This window comes from Halichoerus grypus, chromosome 2, assembly GCF_964656455.1.
Source record: "Halichoerus grypus chromosome 2, mHalGry1.hap1.1, whole genome shotgun sequence".
In the NCBI taxonomy this organism is placed as follows: Eukaryota; Metazoa; Chordata; class Mammalia; order Carnivora; family Phocidae; genus Halichoerus; species Halichoerus grypus.
Genome location: NC_135713.1, coordinates 40,174,776 through 40,201,160, shown reverse-complemented (window position 1 = coordinate 40,201,160; position 26,385 = coordinate 40,174,776). Strand labels below are relative to the sequence as shown.

At 40.7% G+C, this 26,385-nt stretch overlaps 1 protein-coding gene across 3 annotated transcripts in view; it reads left to right on the top strand.

The window, feature by feature from the left end:
* Nucleotides 1-26,385, top strand: part of HTR4 (5-hydroxytryptamine receptor 4) — a 168,169-nt gene that overhangs the window by 63,053 nt on the left and 78,731 nt on the right. For all 3 annotated transcript variants that reach the window (XM_078066721.1, XM_078066720.1, XM_036096086.2), the window contains exon 3: nt 25,233-25,358. In XM_078066721.1, the coding sequence (XP_077922847.1) occupies nt 25,233-25,358 (126 nt within the window). The remainder of the gene's footprint in view (nt 1-25,232; nt 25,359-26,385) is intronic.

Sequence of the window (26,385 nt, the reverse complement as noted above, 5' to 3'; positions counted from 1 at the left end):
CACAGGCGCCCCTTCTTTATACATTTTAGTAATAAGCATGAATTCCCAAATAATATCAATCATTAATATGTTAATAAAATAATAATATGTTTCATGTTTTTAACTTTACATAAATAATACACTGTGTGTATTATTTTACAACTTGTTTTTTTTTTAACTCATTATTATATGTGCAAAATGTATCAATAGTGACATGTTTAGTTTAATTTTTTCACTCCTGCATAGGCAGCTGCTCTATGATTATAATTTTTTTATGGTTCTCCTGTTGTTGAACACTTAGATAATTTCCAGTGTTTTGCAATTACAGAAAACCATCCCATAAATAATGATGTCACCTTGGATATCTGTGTGCATTTCTTTAGGTTCTGTACCTAGGAGTGGTTTGTAGGGCGTAAACACCTTAACTTTACTAGGTTGTGCCAAAATCCTCTCCAACGTGGCTATGCTCCTTCCAGCAGTTCATAAGAAGCCCCATTGTTCCTGATCTCTGTCAACACATGGCCATGATTAATTATTGCTAATCCAGTTTTGTTAACTGAAGAATGTGTTCATGTTTTAACCATGTAATTAAAAAAGAAAGAGAGGGAAGTGGGAGGAAAGAGAGGGACAGACAGAGAGAGGGAGAAAGAGAGAGGGAGACAGAAGAAAGAAATCAGACATCAGACAGGAAAAGAAAGGAATCCAGTTGGTGAACTAGTGTGCAACTTTGGTGTTTGGAGAGAGCCAAACTGGAGTCACAGGCAGGCTGAGTTGAGGTTTCGACCTCTATGTAATTGACCAAGGGTTACTTACCTCTCCTTTTATTAAAGGTAGTCCTAACCCCAGAGTTGGAGGTTTAGAGGAGCCTGTAGTGGCTCCAAGTTGGTGTGAAGAGACAGAGGCAAGAAGAGAGAGAGGAGATAAACCCAGAAGCTCTTCTCTTGACTGGACCAGTGAGCCACAGTTCCATCAGCTAGTCAGCCATTGTACCTACAGATGATTTGGCTTATTTTCTAGGGTGCCTACTGATTAACTCTCATGTGGACAAACTCATTAGTTATCCTATAGTTCTTGCTTTCTCTTGGGATGTTATAATCAGCTCCACCGTGGGGATATTTTAACAGCAGAAACCAGAGAAAATTATTTTATGTCACTTGGTGATTTATGAAAAATAAAATGAATTCTGTGGTGGGTGGAAATGTGACTAATGGAGAATGTCAAAGATAAATAATTTCCCTGAGAATGCAAGAAGTTCCATAAATTACGGGACTCATGGTCCCTCAAGCCCAACATTCCATTATCAGCTCTGGCAATGGGGAAGCGTTGGTGGGGTGTTGAGGTGGTTCCTTCCCCATTATGTCAACTTTGATAGATTAGAAAGTCAGTTTTGGGCCACACCCATTCAGGTGCTTTCCTGGGCACCACATATATAGACCGACTTAAATAAGAGTGAGCGAATGAAATTAATCTTTTTGAATCTGAGTTTCCTTATCTAAAAGTATTGATTATAATAATAATCCTGATCTCTCTGAATTATGTGGATTAAACAGGAATAGCCAGGAAAGCTTTTGCTAACTGAAGGCTAAATTCAGATGTTAATTTTTAAAATCTATCATCGTGTGTGTGTGTGTGTGAGAGAGAGAGAGAGAGAGCCTTTAATGCATACTTGCCTTTCCTCAGGTGTTGTATCTATCACTGATTAGTCTGTGGCTAATGGGCTCTGGTGAATAGCAAATCATTTTCTCTCCTAACCATTTGCTGTTCTGTCTGTAATGGACCAGGGGGCTGCTAGACAGGTTCTGGTTTTTATAAAGAAATCTTAGTAGCGCTACATATCTTGCTATCAGGGTTTCTCCCAGTGGAAACCCTTTGCTTCACTTTCTGTTTGATTGATCTGATCATTGTCTGTCCTTAGGGAGGGAGATAATGTAATTGGCTGTTTTTGTGGAAAAGAGAAGGAGTGATGAACAGTAAAAGTCAGCCCATGTTTGGGTCTGATTTAGTTGAATAAAATTCAGTGCTGGGCCATTTAACTGGTTTGAGAACTAGTTCTTTCTCTCTAAAGATCTGGCTGCACATGGTGAAGGGGTCCACAGTGCCAAGTTCTGTGTATTTCGGTGTGGTAGGGGATCCATGTAGACACTTAGCATTGTGGCTTTCTTCTCGTTCCTCTAGTCTGTTAGATAAAGGAATAGCTCTGTGGTGTCATTGACCTGTAGTCCTTTAAACTTCTCTCTTTTTTGAGTGAAAAAAAATAGGACATTTATTGAATGTTCTTATACTTAATGCTACATTTTAGTGTTTTGTTTTTTTTTTCTTACTGACACACAATGTTAGTTTCAGGTGTACAACGGGTAGTGATTAAGCAAGTCTTCTTTCCTTGTACCGCTCTGGTGTTGGGGAGCTGACTACATTGTGAGGCATTGCAGGGCAGCTCTAGAGATTAGGGCAGGAATGAAAAGTACCATACTTAAATGTCACAGTGTCGTCGCTGGATCCACGAGGAACGCCACTGCTCTCTGTGCTGCTTGTGGCGCTCATTATGTTGCTCACCTCCTTCTGGGCGCATTGTCGGTTTGAATAGCCTACCTCCCTTATGGCTGGATGGGGCCAGGTGACTAATTCTGGCCAGTGAGTTGTTGAATGGAAGTGATGTGAGTCTTCCAGGCGGGAACATTTCATTCCCAGTTTGTGACACACACGTGCACCTTCCCACTCCATGAGTTCTCTTTCCCTCTGGCATGGCAACTGGCAACATTTAAAATGGTGGCCACTCCATCAGTTGGGTTTGGGAGCGAACGTGATGAACAGAGCCTCCCTGACTACCCACAATGGATATGTATAGTGAGTGAAATAAAACCTTTGTTCTTCTAAACTACTGAAGATGGGAAGTTGTTTGTTATCAGAGTATAATCTAGCCCATTCTGACTGACACAATGATTGAGAACCCATTCTCAGAAACCTTCTCAATATAGCATTCAACTATACAAGTGGATTGAATTTATAAAATGAGAAGAAAAGTATTTGTTATTTTCTCTTTGTTTGACTTGAATTCTACTTTCGCATATTTCCCCCTCACAGGACCCAGTCACACTCTTTAGAGCTACCTGCTGGTGTTTCAGAGATTAGAGTTAGCTACCCCAGCACCTCTGGATCCCTTGGCCTCCAGGTTAAAATCCCCACTTCCTCAACTGCTCTACTTGTGACACAGGGATTAATTCAAAGGCCTTTTTTAATTCTGGTTAACCACGTCTAGGTGTTTTCGAGTATCTGTGGTTAATCATTATCCAAGACAATTCTCAGGGTATCCTCAGACTTCTAGAAACTTTAGCATCCATAGCTTTAAGATCCCATAACCTGGTTAGGGCGTGCCATGTTTAAAGGAGAGAAAGGTGAGGGATAGTGAAAAAGGTTTGGTTTGGGTCAATGGATTGAATGTCCTGAGAGAGTCAAAGCATTGTTGGAGTCAGAGGGCTAACAGGATGAGTTCTAAAGACAGAAAATGGTTGGAAAGTGAGATATTTGAAAGCACAGTTGTTGGGGGTTAGAGTTATCGGTAATATTCAAGGATTGAACATTGGAGTGAGTAACTGAGGAAGTATGGAACACAAGCTCACTGGAGGAGAGCAGGTTTAGGAACTCATAGATCTCAAAGGAGTCATCAGAATATTTTTTAAGAGGTAAGCATTTACATTCATCTGTATTCCAGATGACCTGTTTGAACTTTTAGATTATCTTCAGAAGTTATGCACTGGTTATTAAATTTTCTTTAACATTTTAGAACATTCATCTTAGTACATCATAGGTTCTGGAGTGAGGGACACCTTGGTTCAAATCCTGAGTTTACTACTTACTAGTTATATGACTTTGGGAACGTGAGGTCATATGTTTGAGCCTCAGCTTCTTCATCTGAATATTGGATGCAGTAGTAACACCTATCTCCATAGGCTTGTTGTGACAATTGAATGAGTTAATGCTTCAAAAATAGCGTTCTTTTAGCACAGATAGTGATAGCTCTTCTTTACCCCATTATTATTAAAGCAGAGAGGCCAAAGAGGCCTGATGGATTGGACAGCTGCCAAGTGTCAGCCCTAAGGGGTTACCTAATTACATTAGATCACATTACATTATATTACATTCCTTACATATTGCAGCCAGGCATTTATTTTCAAGCTACCACAAAATTAATTTTTCTTTCTCAGCAGTTTCTAGTGTATAGAAGCATTTCTACCCCATAAATTATTCCGAGAAAGAATAACACACACACACACACATGCAGAATTCCACAAACTTGATTTGCAAATATTGCCAAATTAGATATTCATAAGATAATGAAATACAGCTTTTCATGGAAGGTGTGTATTATAGCTGTTAAATCCTTCTGGGCTGTGAATGAGAAAAGCTTGAAGCTAGAGTAGATCTTTCTAATTTTCTTGATAGAGAAATAGTATGCTGCCTCTGCCTCTGCTCTGTTATTTCCAACCTTTGACATTCACTGATCTTTAAGCACATATGTCCAGGATTGATAAATCAGGAATACTTCAGTGCATTCATCTGAGACAAGACGTCTGAAGTTTAAGAAGAGGAAACAGTCAAGCTCTTGAAAGTTACTTTACTTTTTTAGACGAATGATTCTCAATCATATCAGATCAACCACTACCCTGCCCTTTTTAATATTTATTTATTTATTTATTTATTTAAGAGAGACAGAATCTCAAGCAGACTCCCCACTGAGCACAGAGCCCAGTTCGGGCTCGATCCTAGGACCCTGAGATCATGACCGGAGCTGAAATCAAGACCCAGCTGCTTTAACTGACTTGAGCCACCCAGGCACACCTACCCTGCCCTTTTTTAAATAACTATTTTGTAATACCCCTTGATTATGCTGAAATGAAATACATGATTAATATAATCTAGACACGATTTTACAAATTATCCACATAATGCCTTAATTGTAATACAAAAAAGCAATAAAACTGGTGATTTATGATAAAAGAATATGTATTTCATTATATAAATGCTCAGGCTCCTTTACAGTAGAAAATATAGTAAAGCAGTCAGACACTTGCACTTGTGTGTTAAATCCCCATAATCGCAACAACTACCAACAAAGTCCAGGCCTGTTGTGCTGGTGACTCTAGTACCATGAGTGGCATTGCTGTTGGTGACAGGTAGAGAATACTTTTTCTGAACAAAATGAAAGCATAATCTTCCTTTCATTGAGTGTGTATAAATTAACATGAAAAAAATTATTTGTGTTTATATGGAAAAGGAGTTAAGTTCTAGATTAGGTAATTATAAACAAAATTTTCACTTACACAAATGACTGGTAGAACATTCTAGAATCATGGAAAATGTGGAATGATTTTTTTTTTAATGAGAGATTTTCTCTCGTAATGTCATCCCTTCTTCCCCTCTAGTGCTCCCCAGTCATAACCACGACCTAATGCCCCACAAATCTCTCAAACAGCATCTATGGGGTAACACCTCTTTTATTAAGAACCACGTTCTAGATAAGTTGACTGATGTATCTGCAAGGAAGAGCCTCTTCAGTTATTACAGCCAAAGGCCATCCTCAAAAACAAACGAACAACAAACAAAAAAGCCTCCCAAACTATAACTGTCCTTCTACGCTTCAGACATGTCAAAATTCAACTCTGATCAGGTCACCCCCAGTGCCAACCTTCTAAAAACAGCTTGTGATTCCCCATTGAAGTCATGATGAAGACCTAAGTACGTAGCCCAGCGTCCAGTCCCCTCCCAATCTGCCCCTGTTGGCCTCATCTGATGGTGCCTCTCTGGCTCCCTGCATTCGTGTTACATTGGTCTTCCTTCGGCTGCTGGGGGAAACCATGTCATTCTCACTGCTGCACTTCCAACCCAGGGCCCTGACATTCCTTGCCTTTTTTCAGTCAACTTCTGTTCCTTCTTCAAATCACAGCTCAGTTATCACTCCCTCAGGAAAGTGTTTTCTGATCTCCCACTGGCGTCAACACCACTGTGTGTACCTCTTCTCGTAGCTTCCACAACAGCTCTAATTTTACATACATGTACTTAAAAACTGGATTCATGTCTATTCCAGTAGCTTCTGAGCTCTGTCAGGGAAGGAGCCATGCCTCCTTTCTCTTCTCAGTGAGAAGACCCTCAAATATTCTGTTGAGTGCATATACAAGTGGCTGAGTAGACAGAGGGATGGTTGAATGAACAAGAGAACCAACATAAGCCTATAGCTAAGCTGACATTCCTTGGCGAGGCATCGATGAGTCAGTGAGTTTATTTGTTTTCTAGTTAGAACAGAGCTCACGCCCAACTGCTTAGAGAAATTAACGCTCTCATGTATGACCTGTTTGGCAGGAACAGCCCCTTAACCTAGTGTGAAGTGACAAAGTTGTGAGTTTGCCAGAAGTGCAAAAGAAGATGGGATTCACAGGAGAGAGGGTAGTACTTCCTTATTCTTCAGTTGAACAAGTAAAACATAAACATATTCTTAGAGTTTAAAATTCCAATAATGCCCCAAATAGAAAAGTCTTCCAATACCCTCCACCTCCCTGCCCAAAATATTTATTTATTTATTTATTTAATTTATTTTTTGGGGGGGGGTCAGAGGGAGAGAATCCCAGCAGGCTTCACCCTCAGTGCAGAGCCTGACATGAGGCTCGATCCCATGACCCTGAGATCATGACCTGGCCTGAAATCAAGAATTGGACACTTAACTGACTGAGCCACCCAGGCGCCCCCAAAATATTTATGATTAACTGTTGGTTGTACAATCTAATGACCATAATCTCTGAATTTACGTATATGCATACATATCTCTCCCTCTCTCCCTGTTTTAATTTTCCTTCAGACTCTTACGGTATCATGTGTATTGCTCTATGATTTTTTCATTTAACCATGTGTCTGGTAGATATTATTTCATTAATATTTTATTTATGATTTTATTGTTTATATATGAAATATAAGTGCATATATATGTTTTTCATTTTAAAAAATAAAATATCTCAAATATAGCAAAAGCTACTGAAGAAAGTGAAAGAATACCTGTGTGCCTGTGACCCACCTTAAGGTATAAAATACAATCAAAATCCCCTAATAAAATAGCTACCTCTTCCTGCCCCTACCCCACAGTCCCTGCCCTGGTTTCATTGTTTATCAAACCAATGCATGTCTTCATACTTTTCATTGCATGTATGTGGATTCCTTCATATTCTTTTTTACATCTGCATAATATTTAAGGGTATCAAAGTACTGTGATTGAATTAATCATTCCTGGAATGGTGGACATTTATACTATTTTTAAGTGTTCATTCTTTAAAAAAAAAAAAGTTTATTTGTTTATTTCAGAGGGAGAGCATGAGCATGAGGGGCAGAGGGAGAGAGAATCTTAAGCAGACTCCACACTGAGTACAGAGCCAGACCTGGGGCACGATCCCATGACCCTGAGATCACAACCTGAGCTAAAACCAAGAGTCAGACGCTCAACCCACCGCGCCACCGAGGTGCCCCAAGTGTTCATTCTTAAACAATACAGTGACACATGTCCTTCTACACCTAAGCACGTGTTCAAGCATTTCCCTAGAATAGATACATGAAAAATGTGCATTCAGAATTTTCAAAGATTTTACCAAAGTAGCATCCACAAAGCTTTGCCAATGTATCTTCCCTCCACTAGTCCTGTGGGTGCCCTTTCAGGCACTTACCAACTCATATGATTGCAAACTTAAGTGTTCTCCCAATCTGATGGGAGAAAATTATCCCTCAACGTTTTAAATGACATTTTCCTAACAACCTGTATTGTTGAGTACAGTAATCCTCCCTTACCCACGGGGGATGCATTCAAAGACCCGCAGTGGATGTCCGGCATCACGGATAGTACCAAACCCTATCTGTACTATGTTTTTTCCTATAGGTACATACCTATGATAAAGTTTAACTTATACATTAGGCACAGTAAGAAATTAACAACAATAAGTAAAAATAAAATAGAACAATTACAACAATCTACTGTAATAAAAGTTATGTGAATGTGGTTTCTCAAAATATCTTACTCTACTGCATTCCCCCTCCTTGTGATGACGTGAGATAAGAAAATGCCTTTGTGATGGATGGAGTCCGGGAAATGATGGAGGATTGTGACGTCGCGCTAGCTACTATTGACATGGGGCGGTTTGTCAGCAGGAGGATCATCTGTTCCAAGTGCGGTTGCCTACAGGTAGCCAAAACCACAGAAAATGAAACCACGGGCAAGAGGGGACGGCTGCACCTACTGTGTGCCAAGAAAACAGACAAAATCTCCGCTTTCACGGTGCTTACAATTTGTTGACGGGGAAACCGTCAATAGACACCCCGAAACCAAAGGAACATACAATATATTAGATAAATGCCCTGAAGGAAAATAAAGCAATGGAAGGAATCTGAGATGCTGGCGCATGTTGCATCAGTTAGGATGGTCAGGAAAGCCCTCTTTGAGGAGGTTGCTTTGAGTAGAGACCTAACTGAAGGCCAGGAGGAAACCCACTGGTTGTCTGTGGGTGTTTCTGGGGAAAAACACGACAGGTGCAAAGGTCAGAGTGCACTTGACATACTGAAGAAATAGTGAGAAGGCTCTTACGAGGTGGTCACAGTAGAAACTTCAGGTATTCTTCATGAGCTGGGAAGCCATTGACGAATATAGGGCAGGGAGCACACACTGTCTGCTTAAGTTTCAGGGCGAAAACTCTGGCTTGTATGTTAAAAATAGGCCATAGGGGCTGGGGATCAAAGACCAGGGTTTTTTGAAAGAGACTAAGTTGGAGATGATAGTGGCTTAGACTAATATTAATGGTGCCACTGATGGGAAGTGGTCAGATTCCAGAGGAAATTGGAGACACCCAAACATCCACGGAAGAGGGGAGGAAAATTTGGAAAAAGTATTTGCGTTATTCTTTCTTTATAGCAGCTTCAGGTGGATGGGCAAACACTAAGAGAGAACCGATTCCTTTAAGTAAGCTCCACAGCTTACAGCTACATTTGCAACTAATAACTCTTTTGAAATTAAGCACACCAATTAGTAAGTTGAATAACTGGCTGGAGAAACAATACTTGCCGAAGCAATATACTAATCAAGGCAATTTTAGGAGCAGAGCTAGATATAGGCACTGTGTTTTGAGAAAAATAAGTTTTGTGCATTAGGGACACATTACACATTTGATGTGGAAAGCTGGAAGTGGTAGAAAAGTATAAAGAAGTAATTCAGGTTTTCTGGAGTGTCATTATCTAGAGATAACTGTTATGTATATATATAATTTCAATAGATGGGTTATATGTAGTATAATCTCTAGATTATTACATATGTAAATATTAGGTACTATATATGAATCCCTTACCTGTACCGATGTGTGTATATGTAAGTATGTAGATTATGTGTTTGTGGTACACATGTACTTACCAGGCTTGCATTTGGATTTTACTCTACAAAATTCAGCTGTAAGAAATGCCCCATTTCTTTTAATCTCTGAATTTAATGAGCCCTTCAAGATGGATCTCAAGGGGAAATTCAATCTCAGATATTTTGTGTACCTCTTCTTCTCTCTGGACCAAGCTGGGCCTTTTGCATTCCAGTCCACTGTGGTCACCACTGCCAGAATAGCTGGCCACCTCTACTGGGTACCTGGAAGGGACCTGCTGCTTCTGTGTCAGCCTTGACCCCGGGGTCTCTGATCCTAGTGGTTGGTGTCTGTGAGTCCTGAGAGGGACTGCTGTGTTCCTTCTTGCTGGTTTTGGAGACTGCAGACCTCTGGCTTCTTCATGTCATAGCTCTGGAAACCTCCCTCCTTCCTTAATTGGCTGTTTCTGCCTTTATGTCAGGTGATTATGCTCTGGTGCCAGAAACTTCTGCCTTCAGCGCTGCAACTTGAAAAACCCATAACCAACATTGTTGATAAAACACAGATTTTAGTTATCTTATTGGGATAGAGGAGGAAGATAACCACTCATTGCTTCTAGTCTTTTTTTGTGATTTTAAGAAAAGAGTCAAAAGTTAATCTCTTAATAGATATTTTTCTGGACCCATATGTAAAACAACATTTTTATAGAAAATTGAACTTGTACTTTACTCTGTCATACCTGCTTTTAGCATTGAACAATATTTATGAGAAATTTCTCCTGTTGTTAAATATTGTTTTCAAACCTGGATTATAATGGCTGTGAAATATTAAATAAATAAGAGATTGTTTATGTAACTGATACCCAAATTTAGACATTTAGGTTGTTTCCAATGTTTCCAATTATAAACAACATGATTGTGAGTTATAATGTACCAAGTCTTCCTTTTTTTTTTTTTTTTAAAGATCTCATTTATTTATTTGAGAGAGAGAGAGAAATGGGAGGAGGAGCAGAGGGAAAGGGAGAGAGAGAATCTCAAGCAGACTCCACGCTGAGCGTGGAGCCTGACGCTGGACTCTGTGTCACAACCCTGAGATCATGACCTGAGCCCAAACCAAGAGTCGGATGCTTAACCAACTGAGCCACCCAGGCGCCCCCATGAAAAACCAGAGTCTTTAAGAACAGGTCTAATAGGGGCACCTGGGTGGCTCAGTCGTTAAGCGTCTGCCTTCGGCTCAGGTCATGGTCCCAGCATCCTGGTATTGAGCCCCACATCAGGCTCCCTGTTCCGCGGGAAGCCTGCTTCTCCCTCTCCCACTCTCCCTACTTGTGTTCCCTCTCTTGCTGTGTCTCTCTGTCAAATAAATAAATAAAATCTTAAAAAAAAAAGAACAGTTCTAATAATGTATTTTTTAGGATGAATTTTTAGAAGTGGAATTATTGGAGCATGAATTTTTAAGGCTATTTCTACATTTGTCATGTGCAGTCTGGACACACATTTATGGACTGTAGTACAGTTTTTAGGTATACCACGTTGGAATGCCAAGCGGTCATCTTTATGAGCAGTACTTTATATGATTCTGTTCTAGGGATGTCTGCTAGCATGCGGGTAGAGAATCCAGGTGACCCCGCAATTACTCTCTGCCTGCCTTCCCCTATTCCCGTCACTCCCCAGCCTGCTCTTATGGACTCTGTACCTGACAAGGTGTGTAAGTGTGAACGGGTGTCCACATGCTGGTAAACTTGAATGCGGAGTCTTTCTCTTCAAAGCTCTGTGCCCGATCAAGATATTAGATACCCTTCACTCCTCTTAGGCTCATGGCAGCTCGATAGGCCCCCCAGTTCTTACATTTGCACACCACCTTCCAAACTCCATCCCCACTTTTAGCACGTTTTCTTCGTTCTCTGCTCTATCATATTTGCTTTTCTCCTAGCTGTGTCTGGAAAAATTCCAGTGTATTCTTATTCATTATCTCTTTTCTCTGGACTATATTTTTGGTTGTTATTTCAACAACCCCCCAGCCAAATTACAACATGCTGTCATAATGATCAGTCATCGACCAGGCTGGGTGTCTGGCTATGCTATGAGTTAGAGGACCAGGATGCGTGTGAATGTCATGTATGTATATTTGAAATAAACAGAGAAGATGAATAATAATAGCTAGCATTTATTGAGCATATAGTATATGCCGGGCAATATCCTGAGTGTTTTACATGTATTTCCTTAATTAATCCTCACAACAACTCCAGTGCCCAGGGGATGACTAGAAAATAGATTTAAAAGCATTGTCAGCCTTCAGAGTACCTGGGAAAGGCTTCTAATATTCTCTAGGGAAACTAGTTAACTATTGGTAGTCTGCCCATGGCGTCAACAATTATATAAGTTGTAACTCAAAGAGGTGATTGGTGGCCCTAGGATACCTGACTCAGACAATAGTTTAGATATAGCTTAAGTAGAAATACTGAGTTGAAGAAAGAAAAACAAAACAAAACACGTTTTTATGTTGATTGCTAGGGCTTGAGCGTCTTTCAGGCATGGGTTAACTTACACATTTTTTTTTACTTGTTTAATATGTATTTGTTGTGCTAGGCACTGCAGATACCAAAGTGAATAAGACAGTATGGTTGAGATGACACATATATTTAAGTGAATAATCAAAATATAGTGTGATAAAAGCTATGATATGTAATTATAGGTGCTGTAAAACATACAGGAAGAGGAAGTTCTTGGAGCTCCCCAGAGAGGAAGATGTTTAACTGAGCTCCAAAGGACATGCAAGGGCTTGCCAGGGAAAGAAGGGGAGGGAGAGAAAGGGGAACAGTGTGTTCCACCTCCTTGAGTGGGGATTTGGGCGTTTCTCTGCGGTAGATCTGGTTATGGAATAGTGTCAGAAATAGAGATGGAAAACTAAGTAGGGCCCAGGTTAAATCAGGTCATATTTGGTATTTTACCACCATTGCAATGGGGGGGCATTACAAGATTTTGGACAAATAGGGGGACATGAGTTAGTACCTTCTGGAATAAACAAAGTGACACATTTTAACTTCAGTGCTGCTAATGGTTGGGAAGAGGAAGAGTCAAGGCAGATGACCAATTAAAGGGTGACTCATTCATTCATTCATCCAATTGTTCATTTATTCCTTCATCTTTTTGAGTACTTGTATGTGCCAGGTGCTGTTTTAGGGGCGAGAAATACCATCAGTGAACATAACAGACCAAGTCTGCCCTCAGTGGGATTACATTCAAGACATTCTGGTGTGTAGAAGGACTTAGTAGCTAAGAGCGACGAAGATCAATCATGCAAGAGAGGGGAATAGAGAGTGAGAGGAGAGGTCCTGTGTTAAATCTAGTGGTCAGGAAAGCCATCTTTTCAGAGGTGAATCTGAGCGGAGACTTGAATGAGGAAGTGAGTAATTTTGATCCCTTGGGTTAGAGAGATCCAGATGGACGCAGTGTCAAATGAGAGACCCCGGGGGGGGGGGGGAGCCTGCTGGGCTCCTTCTGGGAATAATGAGGAAGCCTTTATAGCTGGAGCAGCATGAAAAAGGAGAATGTGGTAAAGGTGGCGATCATAGAACGGCCAAGAGCCAGCTTTGTGGAGCCATGTAGGCCATGGTAAGGTTCTGGGTATTACTGTGAGTGTCATGAAAGCCATCTCAAGGGCGGTGGTTAGGGAAGTGACATGTTCCAACCGAAACATTTTACAGAGCTCGCTCTGTCTACTGGCTGAAGAGTGGATTGTGTATAGAAAAGAGTGGAAGCAGGAACACCAGTTGGGAAGCCTTTGCCATCACCCAGGTGAGGTGAGAGTTCAATGGTAGACCACGAAGTGAAGACACAGTAGGTAGTGGGACATGAGTAGCTACAGTAGTCACTGCAAAGATAACAGAAGGGCCTTCATTAGGGTATTGACGGTGGACTGGAAAGGAGTGAAGAGTTTTAAGAGCTACTCAAAGTAGGTAGTGACTTAGGTAAAGGAGGAGAAATGGAGTCAGATGCCTGGTTTCTGGTGTGGTCAAGTGGAATGATGCTTCTTTTCACTTAGTGAAAAAATCCAGAGGAATGAATGACTCCCAGTGACATAGGTTTCTTTTAATAGGTTCTCATAGATCCGAGGGTCTCCATACCGTATTCTTCTTTAGGCCAAATTCATTGTGGGTTCCAGAAGAGCAGGGATCATCAAACTAATTTCAGAAAGGATCAGAATAACTCGTTTCAGCTTCTGCAGTCCACACAGTCTCCATCATACTTTCTCAACTCTGCCTTTATCGTAGGAAGCAGCCATAGAAAATACATCAGGGATTGAGGGTGACAGTGTTCCAATGAAATTTTATTTACGAACACAGGCAGGGGGCTGGATTTGGCCCACTGACCATGGTTTGGCTGTCCCCATAATAGAGCAACCCCAAGCAGTTTCTTCTTTCATCTTGAGCAGAAAAGTTTTACACTGTCAGAGCAGAGGTGAGGCGAGAAATCAGAATACTTAGCAACAGCCAGCCTGGACCCTGACAAAATATGCAGAGCTGGCTCCATTCGCAGCTGGGCCCAGGGACAGGGGGGCAAGCAACTATAGCAGAAGGATGGGGAGCAGGTTGTTATCAGAGTATGGGAAATTCCGCTTTTCCTTGAGCCCTTATCCTCGGGGTAAATGATTGACTACAGGGGAGAGGCCTCATGTGGCCCACATTTTTTTTTTTCTCCCCTGGGCTGGATTTCTTATAACCACAAGAATAATTTCAAGGGAATGATCAGCCAAATACTGAACACATGCCACTTATCTTCTTCCAAAGGAACACATTTCTGGACCTGATGGGCATTAAGGACCCTCAGCAACTGTGGGCAAAGAGGTGTTTGCAAAACAGACCAGAGACCCTACATCGAATTTGCACATAGATAAAAAATATATTGTAAAGAAAAAGAAATGATCTCTTAAGCTGTTTTCTCAGTTCCAACTTTGGAAGGATGGATTTTCTTGAAATGAGACTCTCCTCTCAGGTATAATTTACTGGCACTGTCATTTAGCATTTTATTTCCACAAAGAATGGAAGCCCCAATAGTTAACACGCTGTGCAGCAGTGAGAATCTTCCCAAATGTAGGTCTCCCCTCATCACGTCAGTCCTGGCTTGGCTTTGCATTCAGGCCTGGCCTGGGAACACAATGTCTTTGATCCTGATAGCCTTTGTATTCCTTGCAGCTTTGAACTCCCATTATACTCTATCCAGATAGAACCTCTTAGGGCTTTGAAGTTTTTCTCATGCCCCATATGTGTGATCTTTGAGGACCTTGAAGAGCCTATTAAAAGCTTGCCACTAGAATTTTCCTCCACAAGTTTGCATTTGAAAAATACCTGACCTTCATCAGCTGTGCATCAACCACTACCACCACCCTCCCACCCTCCTCTGTAGGGTCTTCAAAAACAATCAAAAGAAGGGGATTTTTTTAGAATTGCGTAGAAACTCCATTTTGCCTAATGTTCTTCCTGGAAAGATTTTTTATCCCTACCATTTTCTATAGCCAGCATATTTTCACAAGGCATATTAGTGGCCATCATCATGTTGGATATTAAGTTTGTAGACAAAAAGTCAAACTTTAGCTGATTTTTTTAAAGGAATTTTATTCAATTTCAAATGAGCATGTTTAAAATCTAGTGGGAAAAGCACTGGGCTTGCAATCAAGAGTGCATAGGTTTAAGTCCCCCAAGCACCACTTGATAGCTGTAGGATCTTAAGTTTCCTGGCCACACTGAGGTCCAGTCTCTTCCGATGAAGGACGTCCTGATACTAGATTACATGGTAATTGTGAGGATGAAATGAGGCAGCATTGAAAACCTCCCTAGTGCATTGTTTGCCATATAGTAGGTGCTCAATAAATCAATGTCAGAATTTCCCCACTTCCAAGTAGGAAGTTCCACACCTAGGGGCAAAACAAAGTAACTTGCCATGGAGAAATGAGGGCGGGGTAAAGGACATCCTGTTTCAATGCTCTAGGTCGGTGGTCTCCAAAGTGTGGTCCCCAGACCTGCAGCATCAGCATCACCCAGGAACTTGTTAGAAATGCAGATTTGGGGCCCCATTCCATCTGTACTGAATTAGAAATTGTGTAGGTGGACCCAGCAATCTGTGTTTTAACCAAGCTTTGCTACTCCCTGATGATTTTGGAGCACCATGCTCTGATGCTCTTATGATGGAACAGTTTTATATGAATTATCATATTTAGTCTTTCTATAAAAAAGGTTTTCTAAGGAAAAAAAATACCTAAAAAAAAAAGCTAGCTGGAAGACCTGAAAACTTACCATTAAGAGCCCAAAGTAATGTAAAGCAAATAATAAGAAATACTCCTCCAGATTATTTGAAAATAATAGGATTCCAAGTACGTGGAACACCTAGAACATACCTAGAACGTGGGAATAAATGAAGACCACATTAATGGGAACAGGGGCATTCTGCAGAGGCTACAACATGGGGGCTAGGGGCCCAGCCATCATCAATTGCAGTTTGCAAAGACTCAGAGTCAGGCATGAGAGTAGAAAAGCTTATAGTACTGGCTGTGAATCAGGGAACACTACATAAAAAACTAATGATGTACTGTATGGTGACTAACATAATAAAATTTTTAAAAATAATAAATAAAAAGCTTATAGTGAAAACAGCAGGGCTTTAGCTGCTCTCTGATTGGAAGTTGTTGGCACAGGGAAGCAAGAGGTGAGCTAACAAGAAGGGGAGCCTCTCATGTTTGTTTGGGGGGCATATTTGTCTTTCTGTGGTTGGTCTGGAGGGAAAACATACGGAGGTTGGCCGTCATTGAATAAGGCCTGACCTTTCTGGGCTGGTTGTGGCAGACATTATCTGTCAGAGTTTTATTGTTATATAGGGTCTGGCCATTGTTTGTACATCAGGCTCTCAAGAAACCCAGAAAACAAGTGCATATATTTGCAGGAAATGGGGTATGCTTTAAAAAGTTTACAGTTACAATATTTCTGAAGTTATTGGTATAGAGGAAAACAGTTAACATACCCATGGGCTCTACTATTTCTGCTTTACCTAAAAAGGCATTTAAAAATTAATTTACATAAGAAATATCACCAACACAAACATTATCTGAGCTTAAGCCCCATGTATGTACTCCAACTGTCGCGGGTTTCGTTCGTGGCAACTAATAAAGGTAATGAAGACAGTACACACACGACATAATTAGTTGTAAAAGTGATGTATACTGTCAAAGCCAAAATTGCACTGGACAAAATTAAACAGATAAGGACGACTTTTTCAAGGCTGTTGCTATTGGGGAGAGAAACCAGAATGCAGTCGGAACTCAATTTCGCTGAAACAAAGGACAGGAGAGGTTTTACAGGAATGGAGTGGGGGTGGGGCTCACAGGCCATCTGTGTTTGCTATTTGGCCTTCCCCAAGGAAACAGGAGGTAGTTTTACAGTTCAGAGCAATGTGTCTGTGGAAGTTAGGCTCCTGCCCTTCCACAGAAACTGGGAGGTAGAGGCTCTGTCTTCCTTAACGGTAACATTTCAAAGGGATGGCTGCTAGGTCCGTGAGAAAGACAATACTGTATGGTGACTAACATAACGTAATAAAATAAAATAAAATAAAATAAAATAAAATAAAATAGGCCGTTCTAGCTTGTAAAACTAGAAAAAGGTTTTTAAAAATATTTCTATCCCAAAGGGCCAGAGAAAGAATTTACAATTACAAATTTTCTAAAGTAAATGCTCTAAGATCACACCTGTCAGAATGGCTAGCATCAAAAAGACAAGAAATAACAAGTGCTGGTGAGCTTGTAGAGGAAAGGGAACCCTTGTGCCCTCTCAGGTGGGAATGTAAATTGGTGCAGCCACTATGCAAAACAGTATGGAGGGTCCTCATAGAACTACCATAGGATCCAGTAATTTCACTTCTGGGTATTTACCCAAAGAAAATGAGCACACTAATTTGAAAAGATACATGTACCTCTATGTTGATTGCACCCTTATTTACAATAGCCAAGATACGGAAACAGCCTGTGTCCATGGATAGGTGAATGGACAAAGAAGATGTGGCATATATATACCATGGAATATTACTCGGCCACAAAAAAGAATGAAATATTGCCATTTGTGACAACATGGATGGACCTAGAGGGTATTATGCTAATGAAATAAGTCAGACAGAGAAAGACAAACACCATATGATTTGTATGTGGAATCTGAAATACAAAATAAATGAACAAAAAAACCAAATCAGAAGCAGCTCCTAAGTACAGAGAACAAACTGGTGGTTGCCAGAGCAGGGGTGAGGGGAGTGGGTGAAATAAGTGAAGAGGTTTAAGAGGCACAAAATTCCAATTAAAAAATAAATAAGTTGCAGAAATGCAAAGTACAGCATAAGGAATATAGTCAATAATATTGCAATAATTTTGTGTAGTAACAAATTGTAACGACATTTATGGTGGTGAGCGTTTAGTAATGTACATAAATGTTGAATCACTATGCAGTACACCTAAGACTAATATAATGTTGTATGCCAACTGTATTTCAAATTTAAAAAAATAAAGCAAATACTCTAAGAAAAGGGAGGCCAGAAACCTAGAGTAGGGAGAAGTCTGTCTAAAGTCTAGTCAAGCTGAGTAGAAAGCTAAGGCCGCCTTGGTAAATACCCAATCTTTTTTTTTTTTTTAAAGATTTTATTCATTTATTTGACAGAGAGAGACACAGCAAGAGAGGGAATACAAGCAGGGGGAGTGGGAGAGGGAGAAGCACGCTTCCTGCAGAGCAGGAAGCCCAATGTGGGGCTCAATCCCAGGACTCCGAGATCATAACCTGAGCCGAAAGCAGACGCTTAATGACTGAGCCACCCAGGCGCCCCAATACCCAAACTTTTATCTTTATTGAAAACAACAGGGACCTTACATTTAAGGTTAATAAAATCCACACTAGAAAAATAATCCAATTTTAGTCAGGGTCTGTCTTTTAAGTCAGAGTACCTTGGCATCCTTTGTGCTGACTGTTAATTGGCAAGAAAATAAATACTGTCTTCTCTAATTTACCTGCAGTTCTTTCGGAGGACCATGCAGTGGTGAACAGGATGGGGGAAGGAAGCCTTGGATAGGGAGTATTTTGAACTGCCTGGGATCCCGTGTGGATGTGCTTTTGGGAAAGATGTTTCTCATGTGACCGGGACTTACCAGGAGTGGAAGAGGAGGACATTCTCCAAAGATCATTGGTCCAGGGCTGGACCCCGCTCATCAGATACAATTTTATTGCAGAATTCAATACATAAAAAGAAAAAGAAGAACTGCTCTGGTTGCCCTGCCTCTTGGTCTCTCCTTATTCCCAGAAGTGGTCCCATGGTATTTCTGGGGAGCTATCCCACTTGACATTTTCTTCACTCTTGGCTTCCACAGTACCATACTCACCTGATGTTCCTCAGATATCCCTGGGCATTTTTTCTCATTCTCCTCTGCTGGTTCCTCCTTCTCTCCTGCATGGCTTAGTATTAGAGTTCATCAAGCCCCTGGCCCTCTTGTTGGGTGATTGCATCTCTCCCCCGGGATCTAAATCCCATAGAACACTGGAAATCCCAAGTGTATCTCTTTCCCAGCCATCCCTTCTGAACTCTAGACACACATATCTAATTGCGTCTTTGACATCTTTACCTGAATGTCTTTTAAAAACCTTTTTTTTTTTTTTTTTTTAGTAATTTTTAGTACACCCAATGTAGGGCTTGAACCCATGAGCTCCAAGATCAAGAGTCGTATGCTCTTCCAACTGAGCCAGCCAGGCACTACTTCACTTAAATGTCGTATAGGTATCTCATACAACATGTTTTTCCCATCTCATGAAATTTCTAACTCATTACCCAGATAAGCAATTCAGAAATGGAACTTCCATTTCTTCTTCTTATCCACCCATGGATCTATTGTTTTTACCTATCCCTTGACTTCCCAAATATAGCTTTATTCCACCCATGGCCACAACCCTACTCCAAGCCACTGCTCTCACTTACCTGAACTTGGGCAAGGGCCCCTGACAGGCTTACTCTCTTTCTCTCACATTTGCATCCCCAGGGCCACTTTTCTGCTTAAATCACTTCATTGCATTCTCTATTATTGTGTGATGGAAGATAAACTTCTCAGCAATGCATACAAAGCCCAAGGAACCTGGCTCCCGGCTACTTTTCAGAACTTACCCCAGATTCTTTATTCCTTGCTCATTCCCTTCCTACAATAGTGAATACAAAATGTCTTTCCTGTCTTAGGACATTTGCACTTGTTCTTCTCCTGGCTCCTCTAACTCATGGATTCTTTGCATGTATGTCATGTCCCATGTTCCCTGATCATCTAGAGTTTCCAACTCAGTTGTTCTCTATCCATTATCCTGTCAATACCCTTGATAGTTTTACTGTCTAGTGTGTGTGATTCATGAACCAGCAGCATGGGCATCCGTGATGCTTTTCATGAGCCTATGTGCTTGTGAGAAATGCAGAACCCCAGTTCCCAACCCAGGCTGAAAGAATCAGAATTTGCTTTTTAACAAGATCCCCCCATAGATTCACATGAACATTAAAGTTTGAGAGTGTCACTTTGAAGTACTGATCACCAATTGTATTTCTTTAGCTATGGACTTGCTTATTGTTTTTGTTCATTAATAGTTTGAACTCCATGAAGGGAGGGTCTTGGTCACCTTCTTTACTGTTGTATCCCAGTGCTTGGTATATGGCTGGCAATCAATACGTATTTGATAAATGAGAGATTTAATGTAACTTTCTCAATTGATCCATGAAGAAACTAAGGCTCAGAGAAGGCTAGTGACTTCTTTGAAGTTATATGGCTGTTGTTAACATGGCCAGTGCAAAAAAAGAGAAAAGTGTTCTTGACTCCTGAGAAAGTGTATTCTGTGTGTATGTGACCTTGAAACCAATTGTTCTGGATGATGTAACAAACCTAAAACTTCCTTAGCTATTGTCCGTATATGGGCTTCTGATATTAATAACAATGATTACTTATTTATATTATACTTTGTCATTTATAATCCATTTTCACATACACTAACATATGTGGAAATTTAACCAGAATTATTGTCATAACATTTTCTTCTATTAAGAGCAGAGAAAATGGTACACAGAGCCAACAAGTTTGTGGTATTTCTTAATAGATCAAGAGATAACTGAAAAAAGCAAATGAAGAGAAAGGAGGGGTGCCTGAGTGGCACAGCCAGTTAAGGGTCTGACTCTTGGTTTCAGCTCAGGTCACGATCTCAGGGTCATGAGATCGAGCCCTGTGTTGGGCTCTGTGCTCAGCAGAGTCTACTTGAGATTTTTTTTTGCCCTCTCCCTCCGCCCCTCCTCTCCTCCCCACTCTAAAATAAATAAATATTAAAAGAAGAAGAGAAAGGAAAATTTCTCATAATTGTCAAAGAACCAATTTAGTGGAGTGGACAAGCTCTTTGTGCAGATGAGGACTGCCTGGTCGCAGTTGACGGAGTGGTTGGAGGCTGTCAGAGGTAACCTAGGGATCTAAAATGGATTTTGCTGAAGTGGTTCCTGATTTATTTTAATTATCATTACTGTACTTACATTTAGTTCAGTGGACAGTTCTGTTTAATTAGAAAAGCTCCTTCCATGATTTGAATTTTGCTTGTCACTCACAGTTTAAAGTTTAGCTATTTCTAGTTCCTAATTGGCGTCACAAGTGAACCATAACACAGAACTTGGGATTCTCTGACCCTGACATAGCCTTTTGATTTGAAATATATATTCTCTGACGCCAGAGGTGTTCACCACATCTCCTGAATCTGGCTTTTTCTCCTACAAGAGGAAAGGCAGTACAGGGGAGATGGTTCTAATGATGAGGATGTGGTTGATGGAGAATCCATGTTCTAAGAATATGTTCAGATCATTGTCCATAGATGAGAAAACAACCAAAAATCAGGCAGTTCAACCTGCCTCCAACACAGGAGTCCTATACAATATCCTGATATGTGGTCATCCATGTAACCTTTTTTTATTGTGATAAAATATACATAACATAAAATTTACCATTAATATGTAAAATAACCATTTTAAATGTGTAAATTCAGTGACAGTAAGTACATTCACGATGGTGTTCAACCATCACCGCTATCCATTTCCAGAATTTTTTCCTCTTCCTAACAGAAACTCTGTACTCACTAAATAACTTCTCATTCCCTGCTCCCCCAAGTCCCTGGTAACCACTATTCAGTTCTCTGTTTCTGTGAATTTGCATATTGTAGGCTCTTCATATAAGTGGAATCATACAATATTTGTCTTTTTGTCTGGATTATTTCATATTTCACTAAGCATAATGTTTTCAAGTTTTATCCATGTTGTAGCTTGTATCAGAACTTCATTTCTTTTTATGGCTGAATAATATTCCATAATATGTATTACCACATTTTGTTTATCCATTTATCTATTGATGGACACTTGGGTTATTTCTACCTTTTGGCTATTGTGAATAATATGCTATAAACATAGATATACAAGTATTTATTTATGCCCCTGCTTTCAATTCTTTGGGGGTTATACCTAGAACTAGAATTCTGGATCATCTGGTCATTCTATGGTAGTCTTTTGAGACACTTTTGAGAAAGTTTCTTCTGAGAAATGGTTTTCCACAGGGGCCACACAATTTTACATTTCCAGCAGAATGCACAAGGGTTCCACTTTCTCCACGTGGTTATCAACACTGGTCATTTTTTAGTTTTGTTTTATTTTTATAATAGCCATCTTAACGGGTGCAAAGTGGTATAATAGGTATTCTTAAACATTTCTGTCCCAAGCTGGGGAGTTCAAAACAACACCAGGAAGCTATTGCGGACCATATTTAGTTGTTAGAAAGTTCTTACTATTTGTTACTAAATCTTACCTTTCTCTAGCAGTGACTCTCAACCTTGGTTGCACATCAGAATAACTTGAGAGCTTTTAAAAATTCCAATTTTTAGTCTGCAAAACCCAGACCAATTAAATCAATGTCTTACAGATTGGAGCCCATACGTCAGCATTTGTGAAAGCTCCTTAGGTGATTTAAAAAAAAAAAAAAGTTTTATTTAAATTCAATTTAGTTAGCATATAGTGTATTATTAGTTTCACAGGTAGAATTTAGGATCACTACATCAAAAACTAATGATGTATTGTATGGTGACTAACATAATATAATAAAATTAAAAACTACAAAAAAAAAAAGAATTTAGTGATTCAGTGCTCATTACATCAAGTGCCCTCCTTAATGCCCATCACCCAGTTACCCCATCACCCCACCTGCCTCCCCTCCAGCAACCCTCAGTTTGTTCCCTAGAGTTAAGAGTCTCTTCTGGTTTGCCTCCCTCTCTATTTTTATCTTATTTTCTTTCTCCTTTCCCTCCCCTATGTTTTGTTTCTTAAATTCCACATGTGAGTGAAATCATATGGTATTTGTCTTACTATGTAACCAAAGTTGAGAACCACGGCTTCCAACCTGACCACTGGTCCCACTTAGTTCCGCAGCCTAGAGGGCATCAGCTGTGATGACCCTATCATAGTGCCTTCTCTGACAACTCCTATTAAATAGCCAGCCTTTCATCCCCCTCTGGCATCCTGTCCTCCTCTCCCTCCTAGATTTTTTACCATAGTGTGTATTGCCAGCTGATACTTTACATAGTTTCTCCTTTATCTATTCATTGACTATTCTCTGTTTCACTTATCTCTGCTTCTATAAGACATACAACAATGCCTAATGCAGAGTAGGTGCTCAGAAAATAGTGTTGAATGAATGAATGCATAAATCTACTCTTATTTTCAAATGACAGTGCTTCAGTTAGTTAAAAATAGCTTTTGTGTCTTATCTGTGGGTCTTCTCTTCTCTAGGCAAAATCTTCTTTGTTCCTTCAGCCAGTCTTCAAAGACATTGAAGAATAAACCTCACCGTTATGAATACATTGTCTTTCTTTCACTAAATTAGAAAATAATTGAGTACTTCCCATGTACTACACATACCTGTACACACATATTGCAGATGAGACACTGTGCTAGGATCTGGGAATTGCAGTGAAAAAGAGAACCAAAGTCATTCTGTGGGAGCGGGACACAGACAGTAATCAACAACAGAAGTCATTTCAGAGAACAAGTGCTATAAAGAAAATGCACAATGTTTGTTGGCTGTGGCACATTAAATGGGGTTTAACTGTAATCTGAGACCTGAATGGCAAGAAGAAGCCAGCCGCTAAAGAAGCATCCCAGGAGGAAGGCACAGCAAGTACAGAGGCTTTGGGGGGAGGCACATGTTCCAGCAGTGCTCTCAGTCAGAGCCTCTGAGAAGGACAAGGAGAAAAACCACTGTCACCTCCTTTGTTAGACATTTTACCTGCATCCACATGGCCTAAGATCAAATTAGTTCGGGGTAGCCATATCACCTTATTGAAGCCTTTTCCTCCTGAGTTAAATCTTGCCCTGTCCAATATTTGTAACATGTTGGTAGCTGGAATTTAGGTGTGGAAGAGTGATTTGGATGAACATAAGTTGAATTTCTTTTCATGAACCCTTAGCCATAACAACTTCAATCATTCAATCAAAACACTTGTCAGTAGAGTGGAGGAGCTTGTTGGTTTTCCAACCACTGCAATACTGGTTCCTTGTTCCAGTTGGCATCTTGTCTTCCATGCCTAAGGGAAAAAATTCTGGAGGAGGCTAGAGCTAGAACGTGGTGGGCTGCTCCTGTTTGGGGCCAGCAGCCATCTTGGTTTTCCGTCGAAGTAGCTCAGTAAAGACAGCTCTTTCTTGCTTCTTGGGACCCTGTGTTTCCAGTGGTGGGCTCACAGGGCAAGGAGCTGTTCCCAGATCAGAAGCTAATATACTTTGCCAATTCAGTTCTCCCCTCTGGGCCTCAGTTTCTCCATATTGTAATGTAGGGTTTGGGTCTGAGAGTTTTGAGATCCTTTGAAACTTCATTAAGAAGGAGAATTTTATTATTACTTTATTAAAAATAAAACTTTTTCTTATAGCTTCTTAATAACCTTCAGATTTTATGCTTTCATTGATGTGGACACTTGTTTCCAAATTAATAAAAACAAAATGCTGAGTTTGCACTAGGAGGGCAGGGTTTATAGGACCAAATCAGATGCTGAAATTGACGAGAACACAGATCTGAGCTGTGATGTTGGGCACCAAAAGAAATAGGGTCCAGGGCAGTGACAGGAGCCCCCAGGGCATATTGATTGGCTGCTGTCTTTGCGATGGACTTCACGGAATCCGAGATCTGTTTATTCGGGTCAACTTTATCAGAACAATCTTCAAGCCATGACCTATCCCTTGGACAGCCCATCTGTACACAACAGCTTCCACATGGGCAGGGATAGGGTTCTGGAGAGAGGGTGGCCCTTGTATTTACGCAGACGCAGACCCTGGTTCAAGTTACTGTCATTCATTCATCCAATTCCATCTTTCCTTCATCTGATAAATGTGAGTGATGCATTGAAACTGAATTGATCAGTGGATAAAACAGACAAGGTCTCTGCCTCATGGAGCTTACATTCTAGCTGGGGAAGTGCACAAAACAAGAATCAACCAAATACATTTCTGAGCACAAGCTGAGGTAAGAGCTCTGAAGGAAAGTCACAGGCTCTCTGATGGAGAATAACTGTGCAGTTTCAGGGTAGTTAATTCTGTCTCTGAGCCTCCTCCTCCTTATGTAGGAGTTAACTAGGATAACATGTAAAGTGACAGGTACAGACATTGGAATACACTGGGTGCACAATAAATGTGTATTACAGCTGCTGATGCTAAAGTTACCTCCCTGAAGATAAATGAGGGGAAAAATTGATTTTCTTTCCCGTGTCTCAGAGTTTCCTTTAATTCTGTGTATGTGTATGTGTATGTGCGTGTTCCTGTGCGCATGTGTGTCTTCCAGTTCCAAGGAGGGTTTTGGGTCAGCGGAGAAGGTCGTGCTGCTCACATTTCTCTCAGCGGTTATCCTGATGGCCATCTTGGGGAACCTGCTGGTGATGGTGGCTGTGTGCAGGGACAGGCAGCTCAGGTGAGTAGCAGGAGGGGACCTCAGGAGGAAACCGGGGTAGAGTTCTAGGATCTCCCTGGACAGCACAGTCTGAACTATGAATTCCTTTATAATTGTAATTATGAAAGGGAAATGATGTTGTGAAATAGAGCAGGGAAAAATCACACATAATTTCCCATGACTAACATAACCAGTGTAAGCACTTACATGCATCTCTCCCATCTTTTTTCCTGTGTTCAACTTCGGGTTTTGGGGGTGGGGGAGGGTTGGTAATAGGTGTGATCACTATATACATACATACAATTGTTGAGGACATATCTAATCTAACCCCCCCACTTCATCAGTGGTTCAGAAAAAGGGTGGCTGCCCAGTGACTGATCTAGTATTTAAACGTGTGTTTTCTGCTCTTTCCACTTCATGAGTCTCAACCCAGCTGCAATTAAAATCATCTGAAGACCTTTTGAAAATTGTTGATGTGTAGTGTAAATATGTCCCGTATAGTATTTGGAGCATACTACTGAATAGTTATTCGTTGTTTTTTTGAAATTGAGATTTAACTAGGAGTCCTCTATTTTATCTGAAACCCTGGGGGCGGGGTGCATGGATGGGTTAGTCACCCAAAGTCTCTGAACTAGTTGATCTGGGAAGAGACATGGGCATTAATATTTATAAAAATTCACCAGGCGATTCTAGGGTTCAGCCTGGATCGAGAGCCACCAGGCCATAAGGGGGCATAAAAGATGCAGTCCTGCGTGCTCTGTGGCCTTCCTCTCTAAGCAAGGCATGCACGAATCCAGGGATGATGCAAAGAAAGTGTAAAAGCACAATTCTGACCGGTGTCACGAATGTGAGGCATACAGTAATCAATCTCAGAGAGGAAAACAGTAGAATTTGACACCATTTGTGAGGAGGGCCCTTTGGGAGGGTCCCCTGAGAGTAACCAAACCATGGCTTCAAGGGAAGGATGGATGGGGAGAGAGAACAGCCTGTGTAGAGGCCCTAGGGAGGGGTTCCATGCATGGGGGCTCAAATCAGGCCCGTGTGGCCT